The 14,775-nt window shown below is 46.2% G+C and overlaps 1 protein-coding gene across 2 annotated transcripts in view; it reads right to left on the reverse strand.

Annotated features, from left to right (window-relative positions):
* The window catches only part of LOC135829428 (scaffold protein salvador-like), a 14,973-nt gene extending 2,644 nt beyond the window's left edge, over positions 1–12,329 (reverse strand). The window contains exons 1-6 of one of the 2 annotated variants that reach the window (XM_065341839.1): positions 5,604–7,428; positions 4,983–5,109; positions 4,491–4,614; positions 3,420–3,487; positions 1,471–1,548; positions 378–441 (exon numbers count right to left, since the gene is read on the reverse strand). In XM_065341839.1, the coding sequence (XP_065197911.1) occupies positions 378–441; positions 1,471–1,548; positions 3,420–3,487; positions 4,491–4,614; positions 4,983–5,109; positions 5,604–5,640 (498 nt within the window). In that variant the 5' untranslated portion in view covers positions 5,641–7,428. Of the gene's footprint in view, positions 1–377; positions 442–1,470; positions 1,549–3,419; positions 3,488–4,490; positions 4,615–4,982; positions 5,110–5,603; positions 7,429–11,796 lie in introns of those variants that run through there. The other variant, XM_065341838.1, reaches the window with a different exon arrangement.
* Positions 12,330–14,775: the final 2,446 nt, after the last annotated feature.

Below are 14,775 nucleotides of genomic sequence, written 5' to 3' on the forward strand. Positions count from 1 at the left end.
GCAAAGGCACTACCCCACGCAAGAGTGCTCAACTGCTACAAGAGCAGGAGCGAAATACTCAATCTGCGGACAGAGCTGTTTCGTCCTTTGTGGACTCGTCAGCGCAGCACAGAGGAAATGAGGCCGAACCTGATAGCAATGGAAATAAAAATTTCCAATCAGGTCCGAACGTACCTTGCCAGAGTGCTCAAACTGACAAGTCAGTGAGCTCTGCATAACGCAAACAGCAAAAACAAAAACTAGATCCATGTGGATCCAGTTTTTGAATTGTTGCTATGCTGTGACATAGCATTTTCAAGCCCTATACTACTTCCAATTATGCCTATCTGAAGTGTGGTAATGTCGTATCCTCTGTGAACAGCGCATGCACAACCTACCATGGTTGGAGAATAATCTTCAGGTTCATCCTCTGGACGGAGACTCTGTCCAAATGCCAAGTTCCTGCAGCGGGAAATTCCAAGGAAAAAAAGAAAAGAGATAAAAAGATCTAAACACAAGACAACAAAATTCCTCTCTTTAAAACGTAGTGCGTGGATTTGCATCCATCTGCTACCATTTTACTGGATTATTCTCAAAACGGAGTCGACAATGCCCTATATTCTGTGTCTGCATCCTCTGTTCAATCTGAGCAATGCTGTTATGTGCCCCTTAGCGGGTACGTCTTGTTATTGTATTTCTATTTCTGTTGTCGTTGCTCTTTTATTTCCATGCCGCACCGAATGCTCGGTGCTCATTTCCCAAGTCCATTTAGCACGTGCGAATTTGTGGGCGGTTTACCACCGCTGACATTGACGCGTAAGTGCATAATACTAATAATAATAAACACAAGATATTGGCAGTATAACACTTCTAAAAGAGCCTGTTTTGTGCTAATTTCTGAGATTAGTGGAAAGATTCGGACTAGGGGTGAAACAATTATACCGAGTACTTGAGTACTCGCTCGGTTTTTTCAAAAATAAAATAATCGTACTCGGAATAAATCAGAGTACTCGTTCATACATGGTGCATGCATTTATCACAGAAATCTGCAGTTTCAGAGCAGCAGTCGGCAGATATTGAGGTGCAGACTGTGTGGTGAACATTTGTTCACGAGTAGAGAGAGCCCAAATGACCCACAAACCGATATACCCGAGAAAAATGACTGCTACTCGGTTCAATCAGGGTTGTATCATATGATTTTAAGGCTCTTGGTGTGCAATTTTTAGGGGATGAAGAATACTCGAATACACGAATATTCGATCGGAGAAAATCAGAGTACTCGAACTCGGGATCTCAGTGCCAACTTTCACCCCTAATTCGGACGCATCTTTCATTTCTTGATGTGTCATGCCAAAACTGGACCAACTCCATTCACCATTCAAGCTCCTTGCAGAGTGTCCAACCCTCATCTAGGCATTCTCTCTCCTTGTATATTAAGCTGTCATTCACAACAGCGATAACAGCGAGGAAATCAAAGTAGCTTCCACTTACATTTCTTGTTCCTTCATGCGTACCATATCCTCGAAGAATGGCGACGATTTCTTGACTGTCAGCCCATAATAATGATACCTTGCCAATGCAAAAGAAGATAGAATATAGAAAGCCTACTTAGCCAAGGACAGCAGTCCAGCAGCAAAGGAAATGGATTTCCAGCTATGCTACATTGCTAACCTTTTCATGCAATGAGCCCGATTAAAAATTACGAACACCACATAGGAAAAACAATCTAGTGGGTAGTTCAGATAATAATGTAGCAAAAGAGTTGACATGGTCAGCCATTTTCCTGGTTTGGAAAGGGGCTAAGCATTTTTTACGGGATTAATGTTTAGAAAGAAGGACTGATTCTGAAACTGAACTCGCTTGCGTACCATAATTAATTTCTGGGAGCGCTGTACGGCATTCGACCCTAGTTCTGTACATGATCAAATTATGGAGCACCATTATGTGGCTTGGTCCAATGCCCTCCTCCCACCCCCACCCCCGGCCCCCAGCTCACACACACACACACACACACACACAGACACACACACTTGTACTTGTACTTGTTGCTCACTGCCAAAACTGGTCACGTGGGTCTCCCCGGGAGAGGGGAGAGAGACTCAAAAGGAATCTTGGAAAGATGACTCAATTGGCTATTGAACCGCCCAACGGCCGACACCCCCTGAAATCCCCAAAACTCTGGGTGGACTTGAAAATGATCCCACTTATGGGCTCACCACACCTCAGTAAGTGGGTGAGGACAAGGTGCAGAAAAAGGATTGGCGGCATCAGGGTATCCGTCCTGGGATCCAACTGCAGGTACCCCTGCCCCCAGTGAAGGTAATACTTGCTACTAGTGTGGGTGGCTAAATCAGAGTGGATCTGATACAAGCTTCACTAGCACCATGATTACACAAGAGTTAATCTAGCCAGAAGTAGTCCATGATTAACAGGTATGTATACTTCAAATAGAAAGTATATGAACCCTGAAACCAACAAAGGTGGTAGGTACAACATTACACCTTCAAGCAGCCGAGCCCGTTGGCAACAGACCCAACACTATCCGGCATAAGTGTACCCACCAACCGAACTAGCTGGCACACACACACACACACACACATACATGCACACACACACACACACACACACACACACACACACACACACACACACACACATACACACACACACATACACGCACACACACACATACCTCAGACCTCAGACATGCCCATCGCGGAAGCGATGATAGCGAACAGCTATGTTAGACATAGCAACTTGTGCTGGGATTACACCATTCAACAGCTTGCAAGGCTGATGAATTGATCGCCACTATTTTTAGCCTCGTATCTACCACACAGCTGTTTGAAGTGACTTTTTCTGGCCAGTGAATCCCTATTTTTCATTTTTCCATTTTTTTCTACACACACACCACATACTCCGGCATACACTGGCTGTTGGTAACCAACGAAGTAGCGGTGAGGCATCCTGCAGCTTCATAACTCGAAGAGAATTGGTGAGCACACATGCTCATTCCCTGGGCACTGCAAATTCACAACTCATTTCATTTCACATAATCATTTTCAACGTTTCGGCAAATTGCCATCATCAGGATACAATATGAAGTGGAAGTCTGCCAAGGAGCAGTTATATACACTAATTTGGTGTTCTTAGGTGTTGATAATATTTCTATGACTACATATGTTACCTCAGTGCTAGAAATATGACATGTCTAAAACTAGTGAAAGATCACAAGTTTTCACTGACTCATATGCTGGGTGTTGGTAACCATCCAGAAGAATGAAAGAAAAGTCAGGAAGAGTCCGAGAAAGAGAAGAAAGACGTGTTCGACCAAAATCATCAGGAATTGAACCCGCAATCTCCCGATTGGAAATCGACTGCACATACCACTGCACCATATGGGACACACACACACACACATCATGCCTATCCCTGCTTACTTTGATCGTCCACGAGTTCCAAGGCGACGGATCTTGACTTCAGCTGACGGGAATACATGCCTAACACACTGCAGCCACAACCAAACGTTCACCAGAATAGGAATGAAATCACATGTTCACCCAGACCCACAAACACATTGACAGCTAGAATTGTAACAATGCCAATTTTTGGCAACAAGCAGTGCTTGGTTTGCCTGGATCACTTTTTGGCTCTTTTTGCAGTTTATTCCTTTCAATGCTTATGAAGTATTTTGTGAAAGTGGTTGGACTCGAAGGTTATGTTGCATTTGCTTCCGGTGTTAGGTGGTAGGGTATGGCGAAGTTTGGAACCACGCGAAAGAACTGATCAAGAACTATGAGTATGTCTGTAGTAGGGGTCAAGCGGGTGTACCCTTAACTAACAAACAGGTAATTTTCTTAACAGACGGGTTATGGGGTAACCTTTAGCAGCCATGTTCTCTTGAAATGTTGTGCTATAGACTCTAAACTCAGATGTTGAGCCAAGGAAAATATTAAATGGAAACATGCAAAAACGGTGGGACACAAGTTATGCTTTAGACTCCACCAACTAAACCAGGTTTTGAACAGTCAGACGTGCACAAGGTAGCACCAGACTGAAAATGCCGTGGAATGTCTCAGTACTCCTTGGCAGTCTGGTGCTACCTTGTGCACGTCTGACTGTTCAAAACCTGGTTTAGTTGGTGGACTCTAAGTCTAACGCATAACTTGTTCCCCACCGTTTTCCTTGTTTCCATCTAAGCGTCACTTACTAAACCTGACCGAGGCCACTGGCATCAGCAATGATTTTGACTACGGGTGCAGCCTGGATCACGTCTTCTTTCTTCCTTTTTTCCACACAAATCCACTGATTATCGAATGCAAAATGTCAGCAAATGGGATAAGGTGATAATCGGGACGGGGCGGACATGTGATTCTCCATAGAACATGGGGTCTCGGTCTCACTGCTGCGTATACAAGTGTATACGAGCCAAAATAATAAGACTCTTTTAGAGTGTACGCGTTAAAAGATAGCTATACATAGGGGAAACATTTTGGTCATGAGAATCTTACCTTTCCAAAACTGGCTGGGTTGATCACAGTGAAATCATCCGATGGTCCAAAATCCTTGTAGAAGTTATATACTTGCTCACGTGGAAGTCCAGATCCTTCCTCTTTCTCGAAATTATCACGGATCCTTTTCGGACAACAACAAACACAATAGATGATTTCTCAGGATAGTACTGTTATGGAGGCACTCCCATAATGGCTTCATATGCATAGTATACCTAAGGCGGAAAGGTCAGGTATGTATCTGTTTTAGCAGGCTTGTCAAGAACAGGCCAAAACATATGTGGATGTGCATTCATCACATCATGTCGCTCGATTTGAAATGAAAGGCTTAAACAGCCTCCAGACCACTGGAAAGGGACCTTACCCTGCTCGCATGAACTATCTGATGCCTGTGATGTATTATTATGTTGGTGGGATACACAAACAACTTGCTCAATGGGTGGATGATGCCAGGTCAAACACAGTGTATGCCTAAAGGATAGTTTCACTCACCATTGCCGAATCTTCTCGTAGCTTGCTGCCCTCTCCTGGGAGGAACCCACTGAGCGTGGGGTGCCTGCTGGTGCTGCTGGTGGGGTTTGCTGCTGCATAGCCGTGTCTGTGTTGGTGGCAACTTGGGCTGAACAGAAGCAAGAATGATAAACACGAGAAGGGACATGGAGAATAAGAACAAGGCTGATAATGGCTACGACCTGGCACTCGAATCCATGTGTCGAAACTCCATTCATGAATGTTCCACCATGACACCTACACAGCTGGAAGAATTGGCCACGGCTAGAGGTCTGTTTTCTTTCGGTGATAAACGAACTAGTCCCCTGATTGGGGTGCATACGAATTTGACCTTTCAGCCATTGCTAGGTGACACACAGGTTCCCACATTCTTCATCCTGCACCCAGCTTTGTCCAATCTGCACATTGTTTTGCAAGGATATAAGCGGTGGGAGTGTATCTGGCAATACGAATATACCCTAGCCGGGTTACATTCGGAGATAATAGCATAGACTTGGACCAGGTGAACACATAGGAGGCTGAATAGAACACACAGGGGATAGGTATCGCAATGCTAATTGGCACAGTCTCTAGCTAAACAATGAGACGACACTGAGTGCTTACTGGAGTTCCAAAAGTCATTTCCTCTATACACGGCCATAATCTCATGATCTCTGCGTTCATGCCACGCTGCTTCCTCAGTATAAGAATCACAGCATCTATCCAGCTAGGCGTGCCAATGAGCAAACCATTCACTAAACTAGCTCTCTAAAGCCAGAAAACTACCAGTTGAACCAAATCTGATCATCCTTTGCCTACGGTGCTAAATTCGGCTGAGATCATGCAGGTACAGTGACCTTGACAATGTCCAGCAGACACAATGGAAATGCCAGGCGAGTGTGCAGAGACTACATAATTTTGGTGACGTATCTCCACACGACCTAAGTACGTGACTACAAGGCAAAAATATCACGATAGCCGACCTTCAGGATACTATGCCCAAATGGCTGGTTTCATTTGCTACTGGCGTGAGGTACACGCATTGCCCATGTGGACAGAGGCCTTATGGCTAAATTTGAGGCAAGCAACATGAGCCCAGCTCAACATATGCATGTGCCTGGATTATTGGATATGGTAAGTAGTTTCCTGATGATGGTGTGCCAGCAGCCAGGGCAGGTTCAAGGGCAGGGTCATCTTGTCTGTGAGAGACTGTATTGGGTCATAACATGAATCATCTCGTGGGCGGACAGGACCAAGAGTGCCCATCTCCAGCACGGAGATTGCATGCATGGGGGGTCTCAGTCTTAGCCTTTACAGTTCCTGTCCTACTCTGCATGCTAGTGCTGCAAGCTGAGCACGTGCTCATGGTTCTGGAGCTGGCACTGTGCGGCTACTTGAGCTGCTTCATGTAGCATAGCAACCTGCCAGAAAAATCTGCCCCCAAACGTCACTGAATTCAGTCATGCTTCAAATCAACCTGTAGAAATCAGTCGGGGTCATGTGAAACTGAGAAAAAATAGGAGATGTCAGGGCATGAGTGTGAACCACCCTAGGCAGTCTGTCATGACACGCTGGGCAGCTGAGGCATTGTCTCCAGCAGCTTGCCAAAGTCCACATCACCTGTAGCTGGGACTGGGCGGTGACAGGCGAAAGTGAGATCCGTGCAGGTGGTATGTGGTGCCTAACTTGTCGCAGACCACAGGTTTAGGGTCTTGGGGTCCAGCACATGTCTGCATGAAAGTGTCAAGTGCCCTGATTGGGATACAGATTTAGATTCAGCATGCCTAACCCAAGAAACACAAAGCCGGAAAACATGACCTGAACTGGAACAGACTGGACATTTGTGACAATGTGGCAGAATTTATGGTTTTCAGCACTTGTAGATTTTACTGACAGTACAGCAGGCAGTGTAAACCAAGGCTACAGACCGTGGGTGAACATGCTCTAGGCAGGTTAACCCCACACTACACGCCCAAACCCTTTAGCTACGATGACCGTATGCTATCTGGTTACAGTTGTGAATGGTTTCCCATAACCCCCATCCATATACCCACTCTCTTCTCCACCCTTAGTACTGGTTCGGTACCTGAGTTAGTTCCTAAGATATTCTCATTGCCGTTTCTATCAACATTCTTCACGTTCAATTCCGCCCCACTTCTTTCTGTGTTGATCACCATTTTCTGCCATTTTTGCTTGTGACAATTTCAAGAAAGCTTTCCTGATGTGTCGATTCAGCTGTCTCTGTTCATAGACATGATGTTGGTTATTCCAACGAACATAGAGCTGTTCATATTCTCAAACTATGATGTTCTTTTTTATATTTCTGAATTCCGTGGCCAAGAAATGGTGGCCAACGTGCTGTAGTGGGAATCATGACATGCAACCAGTACAACAATGTGGTATGCAAAGCATAGAGCACCAAGACATAATACAATCTAATGCAACCTCCACATATACTCAGGTTTTGAGTGTGGAATTCCACTGTACATTCAAGATAACGATGATTGATGCATGCACTGTAGCAATCCGCTCCCGGGATGCTCAATGTGCACTGTATCTATCATGGAGACAATGGCTTGCCAAGCTCGAAACAAAAGATCTCAAGAGGATGGTCCTGCGACTTTCCGTTCATCTGGTTTTGTGCTCCTCGAACCAGCCATTTATCCCTTGGTAATTACTTGCAAGACAGAAAGGCTGTAATAGAATCCTTCTGAACGGTTTCAATCACTTTGGCGCCCATTCAACTGTCATGTGATAGCCAAGAATGCGCTTGAAAACTTCTTCTACGTGTAGTGAATCTCAGGCCGGGTTCAACCTACCCACACATATCTGTCTATTGGAGCAAAGGTCATCTTTGTTTCCACCGGCATACTTTGCTGTCAGTCATGTCCAATCATGTTCGATTTCACAGTGCGCCTGTGGCATTCTTCCAACGCATACTGAGCCAGCAAGTCACCCACAACACACTGAGCCAGCCATTCATCTAGAATGCCAGTAACAGGTATGCGATGTTTTCTGACGACAGTTATGCTCAACACTGTCCCAGTGACTTCATTCCCAACTATACCTTATATGGAAAGACAAGTTACAAACCAGGCAAAATGTGATACTTCATGTCAAGGATACTGCACAAATCATCTTCTTAATTCAATTTCTTGAGACTGGAACTCATTGTTTTTCCATGCAGGGCCTGTTGTTCGTGCAGGGCCTGTTGTTCGTGCAGGGCCTGTTGTTCGTGCAGGGCCTGTTGTTCGTGCAGGGACATTATCTACAGACTTTCTAGTTTCTACCAATGAATTAAAATCCGGTAAAATGTATTCTGAAGTGTATTCTGAAGTGCCAAACTGGATTTTTAATGAGTCCTTTGTCTGCCCATCACCCCTTTTATCATAGCTCCCTATTTCTTTTTCTCTCCTTCCCCTTGCGGAGCCCCTCTCTTTCTCTATCTCTGCCCAACATACATACGCACAGATTCCCACATTCCCACACCAAAACGGGTTCACAAACACACATACATGGGCACTTACTCACTCCCTCACCCGCATGCACTTACACAGACACAGACAGACAGACACAGACACAGACACAGACATATACACACACAAACACACACAAACACACACACACATATTATTATATATATAATATACATACATACACACACTACCCTCAACCCACCATTATCACCACCAGCAGCTGCAGCAATAGTAGCAACAGTAACACCAGTAGCACCATAACCACAACCAGCACCACCAGCTGTAACCACCATCAGCAGGGGCAACATCATCACCACTATTGCCAGGACCACCATCACTACTACCACCACCAAGCCCCAGCAACCCCCCCCCCCCCCCCATTACCACCCCGCCACGGGGACCATCACTGCCACCAGCAGGACCATCACCATCAACAGCACCACCAGCACTAGCACCAGCACCATCACCATCAGAACCACCAGCACCAGCACTACCACCACCACCACATCCACCATGAACATCATAATACCATGGCACTGAGATTGCCATCTTGCCAACGCTGATAATTGCGTCAGACCCATTACATCCCACGCAGTGTCAGCTACTTTTCATGTTCTCAACTTCTCATAGAGAGGTGTCACTTGTACTTATCGTGAGTGCTAAAATCACAAAAAAAGACCTTTAGCGGTGCACATTTGTGGTGATGTACCGCCATCATCTCACTGGTTGCTCCCCAACTTGCCCAGTCAAGCTAAAACTAGGCAAGTCAATGCCGACAAGCTCCAACGGAGCTATAATAAACTGGCCGCTCCTACTGGACAGGACCAGATATCCCCATTGTGGAAGAAAATTTGAAGTTCAAACACGACATTCGTATCTGTATGATTCAAGCGGATTGGCAGTAATCATACGGGAAGAGAGCTGTTGAAAGTGTGTAGGAGACACTAGCACTGAAAGTCACAGTTTCCTTGTTCGCGGGATATATGTATGCAGGAAACAGTCAGATTGGGTGAGAACATGCTAGACTGCATAACAGCATCAAGACTCAACGCCGTGACACTACACTGAATGACAGCATGGGTATTCACCGACCTGGCACTCAGCTTTACCACATATCATAACTGCACACCATGAGTCTACATGTATATCTGGTTAAATTGCGGCAGGCAGTAACTGGTGCCTTGAGCCGCCGTCTTTTACTTTTTTTCAAACTTGTAAGTGCTCGACATCCGAATTCCAGAACGCTATCTTTAGGACTTGTTGCCAAAAGAAACTCACAGGAAAGAACAATCTACAATCTCCGCTCAGAGTCTTTCAGTGAACACCCATCATATTATTGAGTGGTAGATACCCTAACTCCTGATTATTCATGTTAGTGTGACATCTTAGATGTTGACTGCCTCGCTGCTTTCTCTCCGCTCTCCTTTCACCCGAGCCATTCAGCATCAGCGAAGTTGTGGACGCGGCATACTGCTGCTACACTTCAATGTGGCAATGCCTTTAAAGATAACAATACTCCAGATTAGCAGAGTTCTCTGAGCATTTCCCCTGTCAAGGCACTGCCGTGAACACGTGAACAAAGTCTATGGTACCTAATCACTGAGAGGACGCACAGCACTGACCAAATGGCACACTTCACGACCAGAAAAAAGCGATACGAATTGCAACTATGCCCGAGGATTACAGCTGTGACCTCCTTGCCCAGGCCGCGACAACAAATATATACAGCTGCCTAATGTTTAACCGTGAAGAAGCAGCCCGCACAAGCACAGCTCCACAGGTACGGCTTACACTCTGCAGGTGTTCTCAAGATGCATTGTGAGGGAACAAGTTGTGATATCACGTCCAACAACACCATGAGTACAATCATGTAGTGCAATGCACAGCCAAAAAAACTACAGAATGCCACGTGTGGAGTGGCGTGTGAACCACGGGCACGTCCACAACAACGATTCATATCTCATGACATCCATTTCACTAGAGGAGTACAGTATAACGACAACAGATACGCACGATTCTCATCTAAGGCTTTATTACGTTTGCTGGTTCAAATTGTATTGTGTCACGACACTTCTGCAGGCCCACTCTATCCTAAAGGGAATGAATGCAGTTAGTTGCCCGATATCCCTCTTGCGTCATGATAAACAACTACAGGTTGATTGCACGGCTACAACATGAAACACAGACATGAACAAGACCCGAGACCCGAGACACCCAACGGAAGCAGTTTGGGTAGACGGACCTGTTCCCTGTCTTCATCCGCACCAGCCTCGAAGAAAGGCACCTTCTTTTCCGAGGCCATAAGCACTTCTAAAGGCTTTTCAAAGACGATGCGAAAGTACTCGAAGTAAAGCGGGCCATGCCATTGGCAGCAAGCCTGACCTGATCTGATGGATCTATGAGCACCTTTGTTTCAGGGTTGTGCACCTTTTTCAGTGCCAGCATCCACGGCAAACGTACTTGGAATGGAATTGTTTGCTTTCGAACAATATCTTCTCATGGCTATGTAACCTCTAAATCCTGGGAGTACTGAGAAAAGGCTAGGTTGATAAAGATCATGACCAGCCTATTATTGAACTGCAGAGCCACATGCCACGTGCAGCATCTTCACAGAGTGGATGTAGTGTTCCAATTGTTCTTGTTGTGCTCACTGAGTTATTCTGGGGTGGCTTGAGCAATGCGAAGAGGGAGCAGAAGTACCTCTAGAGTGTAAAATGCACGTGACGTGTTCCGAAGGAGCGTGTTTTAGAGGTAGGGACTAGGGTGTGACCGACATTGACAAGGAATTTGGAATACTCCATGTCATCTGCACTACATTGTAAGCGATTTAGCATGCAGCACAGAAGGGAGGCGAATCGAGTTACAGTACTGCGGAGTAGGGTTTGTGTTCTCAACCCAATGGCCACATGGCGACTACCAAAACAGGAAAACGAACTATGTCTTCGCTTGCCTATTGTTAGCGACACATCAGTACCGTGCAATAAAATTAATAGACAAGCTAAGCGTCTCTCGTGAAATATGCAGATTGGCTGTAGATCTAAGGTGTTGCGACTTCGGCCGTAATATGCTAAGAATGCGGGCTAACGTTGAAGCTTGAGCGTGCTTCGCCTGGGCTCTATATGGAATTCACCAGTCGGTCAGATGTCAAGTCTGTGGGCAGGACGCATGAGCTCCAATGTTTGTAGAGCGTTCAGCGAATAGCGCTCAACGTACTATTTCTATTACAATTGCTCTTCACCACTTCGTAGTGATTAGAATGTAGCATCTATTTATTCCGCAATTCTCGTTCGACCTGAAGGAAAGCGCTACTAAATGCATGGCGATACGGTGGCCACTCTTACCTTCGGAAATCGTCCTGCTTGTTCCCTCCACGATGACTATAGGAACGCTACGTCCAGCTACACTGTGATCTGCTGGAGGACTCTTCCTCTGCTCACCATTGCAGGACAGTTTGCGAGCGGTATTCGAGCCCGCCATGAACTCAAATGAAGTCTCTTCGTCTTCTTCCCACTTTACTCCTCCGCCTTCAAGTCACCTTTGCTACGTCTCTGGACTTGAGCTAAGATTTGTAGCGTTACTAAAATTGCCAGCTGACGGATTCTCGCCGGGTTCGCTCGAAGGTGACAGATATTTCTATATGTCTAGCAAATTGAAAATGCCTGTCTTGGAGATTCGGCTCGTAGCCTGAAACAGCTTCACGCCTTGACTCGACATTCCCATGTACCCATCGCACCCCCAGCAGACGATTCTATAACAGCGTAACATTGTCGCATAGATATGCCATTAGTCTTGCAGGTGACCGCTCTCTTCCACTTTCAGATGGCCGCTGAAGCAGAAATGCCATGACCTCGCGGCGTCTGATGCGACCTCGCGTGACAAAGACTATTGCTTCAGACTGAGTCAAGTATGACACTAGTCCCAAGTAGATCTGGCCTGCTAGTCACACACACTGACACAGGTTTACCCTGCAGTGCAGCGCCCCTCACTCAACAGCTAGCTCACCGCTGCGACTGAACGTGGGTCGTGGTCCTCGTGGATGCACGAAATCACAAAGAAAGCTGCGATGATGTAACAGCTGGTCACGTGCAGCTATCTGGCCCCGTGCACACAGAACGTGAGCAGTGGTTGGCATGGGGATGCCTGGAGTAAACAAAAGCTTTCGAAAATGTTGAGTACTTGTGCAAGAGGGCGGGTTCATACAAGGCGTGACTCGATTTTGAGACACTTCCAAAAGCGAACAAGGAACAAGGATTGATACTGATTTCAGGGTGTCTGCATAAATAGATAATATTGCTGCTGCTAGCCCCACAATGCCTCTCGCTTCTGCAGCCACCTCCCCTTGCCCTTCGGTGGAGCAAGTGTTTTCATAGCATACCTGACCAGGCTGCTCCATACTACATGCCCACGCTGTCAGGTACAACATGCACATGTACATGAACTTAGTACAATGTACCCTTTTAGATCTGTCGCAGTATTACACGCTTTTCCGTGCCTTTGTACCTGCCGTCACTGCCAGGCCCATGGATATCTTGTCATACTCACTGCCACACTGCACTGGGGTATACCGGTACTCGCGGTAGTGCGCCGCTGCTGCTACCCCCAATGACAATAATAATAATAATTATTATTTAATATGTGCAACAATATGCGCTGCGCGCCAGTCAGCAGCGCTAGCGCTGCAAGTGGCCGGCCGTACAATGTAGTACTACATAGTAGCAGTGTGTGCATTTCTGCACCTACATACATTTGTAGTCATTATTGTATCTGTGTTGAAACAACCCCGGTCGCCGTCATTACAAACAATTTGTTTCTATTGTAATATGCACTGGCTACTACTTTCGACTGCCAAGCGCGCATCGTGTAGAGGCAATACAACCAGAGGGGCTCGGTGGCACGCGTTCAAGCTGAGCATCGATCAGGCGCGAATGGCCCGCGGTGAGGCCACGTGACTACGGTAGACAACTGGGGCAGACAAGACAAGGCCGATGATTCAGTTCTCGAGCGGGGTTCAGAGTTCAAGTGATCAGCACTTGAACCCGCGTGCAAGCAAGCGAGGCCGGGCCGATCGCTAGGCTGGCTGCATGCAGTGTTACTGCCCTAGTGGCAGTAGTAGTGGTGTTGGAAGTGGTACACGTGTACATGTATTAGCATGCGGAAGACGATAGACGTTTTGCAATCTGCAGCAGGAGACTGGTTGGACTGAACATTTTCCCGATCATGCAATGGGTGACATTGAGTCACTTAGTGAGATACCTTGATGTGCCCTTTAATATCCACTTCGCTGAGGACAATTTAATCATATTCTGCCTTGCCCGTACAAGTACACGAGTCGAGGCATGTCACGTTCTTACCTCTACTTGGGGGTGGGGGTGGGGGTTAGGATCATCGGAGCGTTTGGCGGGATATTTGACAGCAGTTTTGATGCCATCAATAGATTCTTAGAAAAAATTATCACCGTGTTGCTTGTGCATGTGACCTGAACCGTCTATCATATTTCGGCGCACTTGGCTTGAGAGAAACGGCTGATGTGGAGAACGGCGGCCTGTACCACCGATCCATGTGCCGATCAAACGCAAATTGGATAAAATTCGTAATGCCACTTGATTTCGCGTACATCTACATGTACATGTACATGTACATGTAAATCATAGGGAGGTAAAATGAAGTCCTCACTAGGAGTCTTTCGGAATTGCAATAAAAAAAGATTCCACCGCGAACATGCATTTACAACATGATTGTACATGTATACATGTATTTAAAATTAAAACTACAATTGCGGTAGTTCAACAATCCTTCGCATTGCTTTTGGGATGGACATGAGTTCGGTGCGGTGGGTCCGCGTACAGCAGACGATCCTACACTCCCAGAGATGTAGGCGTGGGCCATCCCCTGGATTATCAAAATGGGTGCCTTATCATTTTTTCTGTTGTTTTTACACTATCATGTACCGTAAAGTACCACTGATGTACACTGTGCATGTGTAGATCTACATTGTACATGTTACGTATGCTATTCCTGTCGCTGCGTGTGGCACAACGGTTGCATACTGAATTCACATTGCGAATGGGGAAACTGGAACCAGTTGCAAGCAAGTGGTGCATTATAACTGTGCACGCAGGGTGTCAATCGCACAGCGGCCTGCCCCAACAGGCAGCTGTGTTTTGCTCAGCACGAAGCCGAGTACTAGTACTTGCCGGGGGGAAGTGTCGAGCGTTTGCAGTGCAATTATTACTCATAATTTACCCTCTTCTCGTGGCGTATACAACGGTCTTCGCAACAACCAGCACTTCTGCACTAACTAACTTATGTTACTTGCTATA

The sequence above is a fragment of the Sycon ciliatum genome, chromosome 13 (assembly GCF_964019385.1).
Source record: "Sycon ciliatum chromosome 13, ocSycCili1.1, whole genome shotgun sequence".
Taxonomy (NCBI): domain Eukaryota; kingdom Metazoa; phylum Porifera; class Calcarea; order Leucosolenida; family Sycettidae; genus Sycon; species Sycon ciliatum.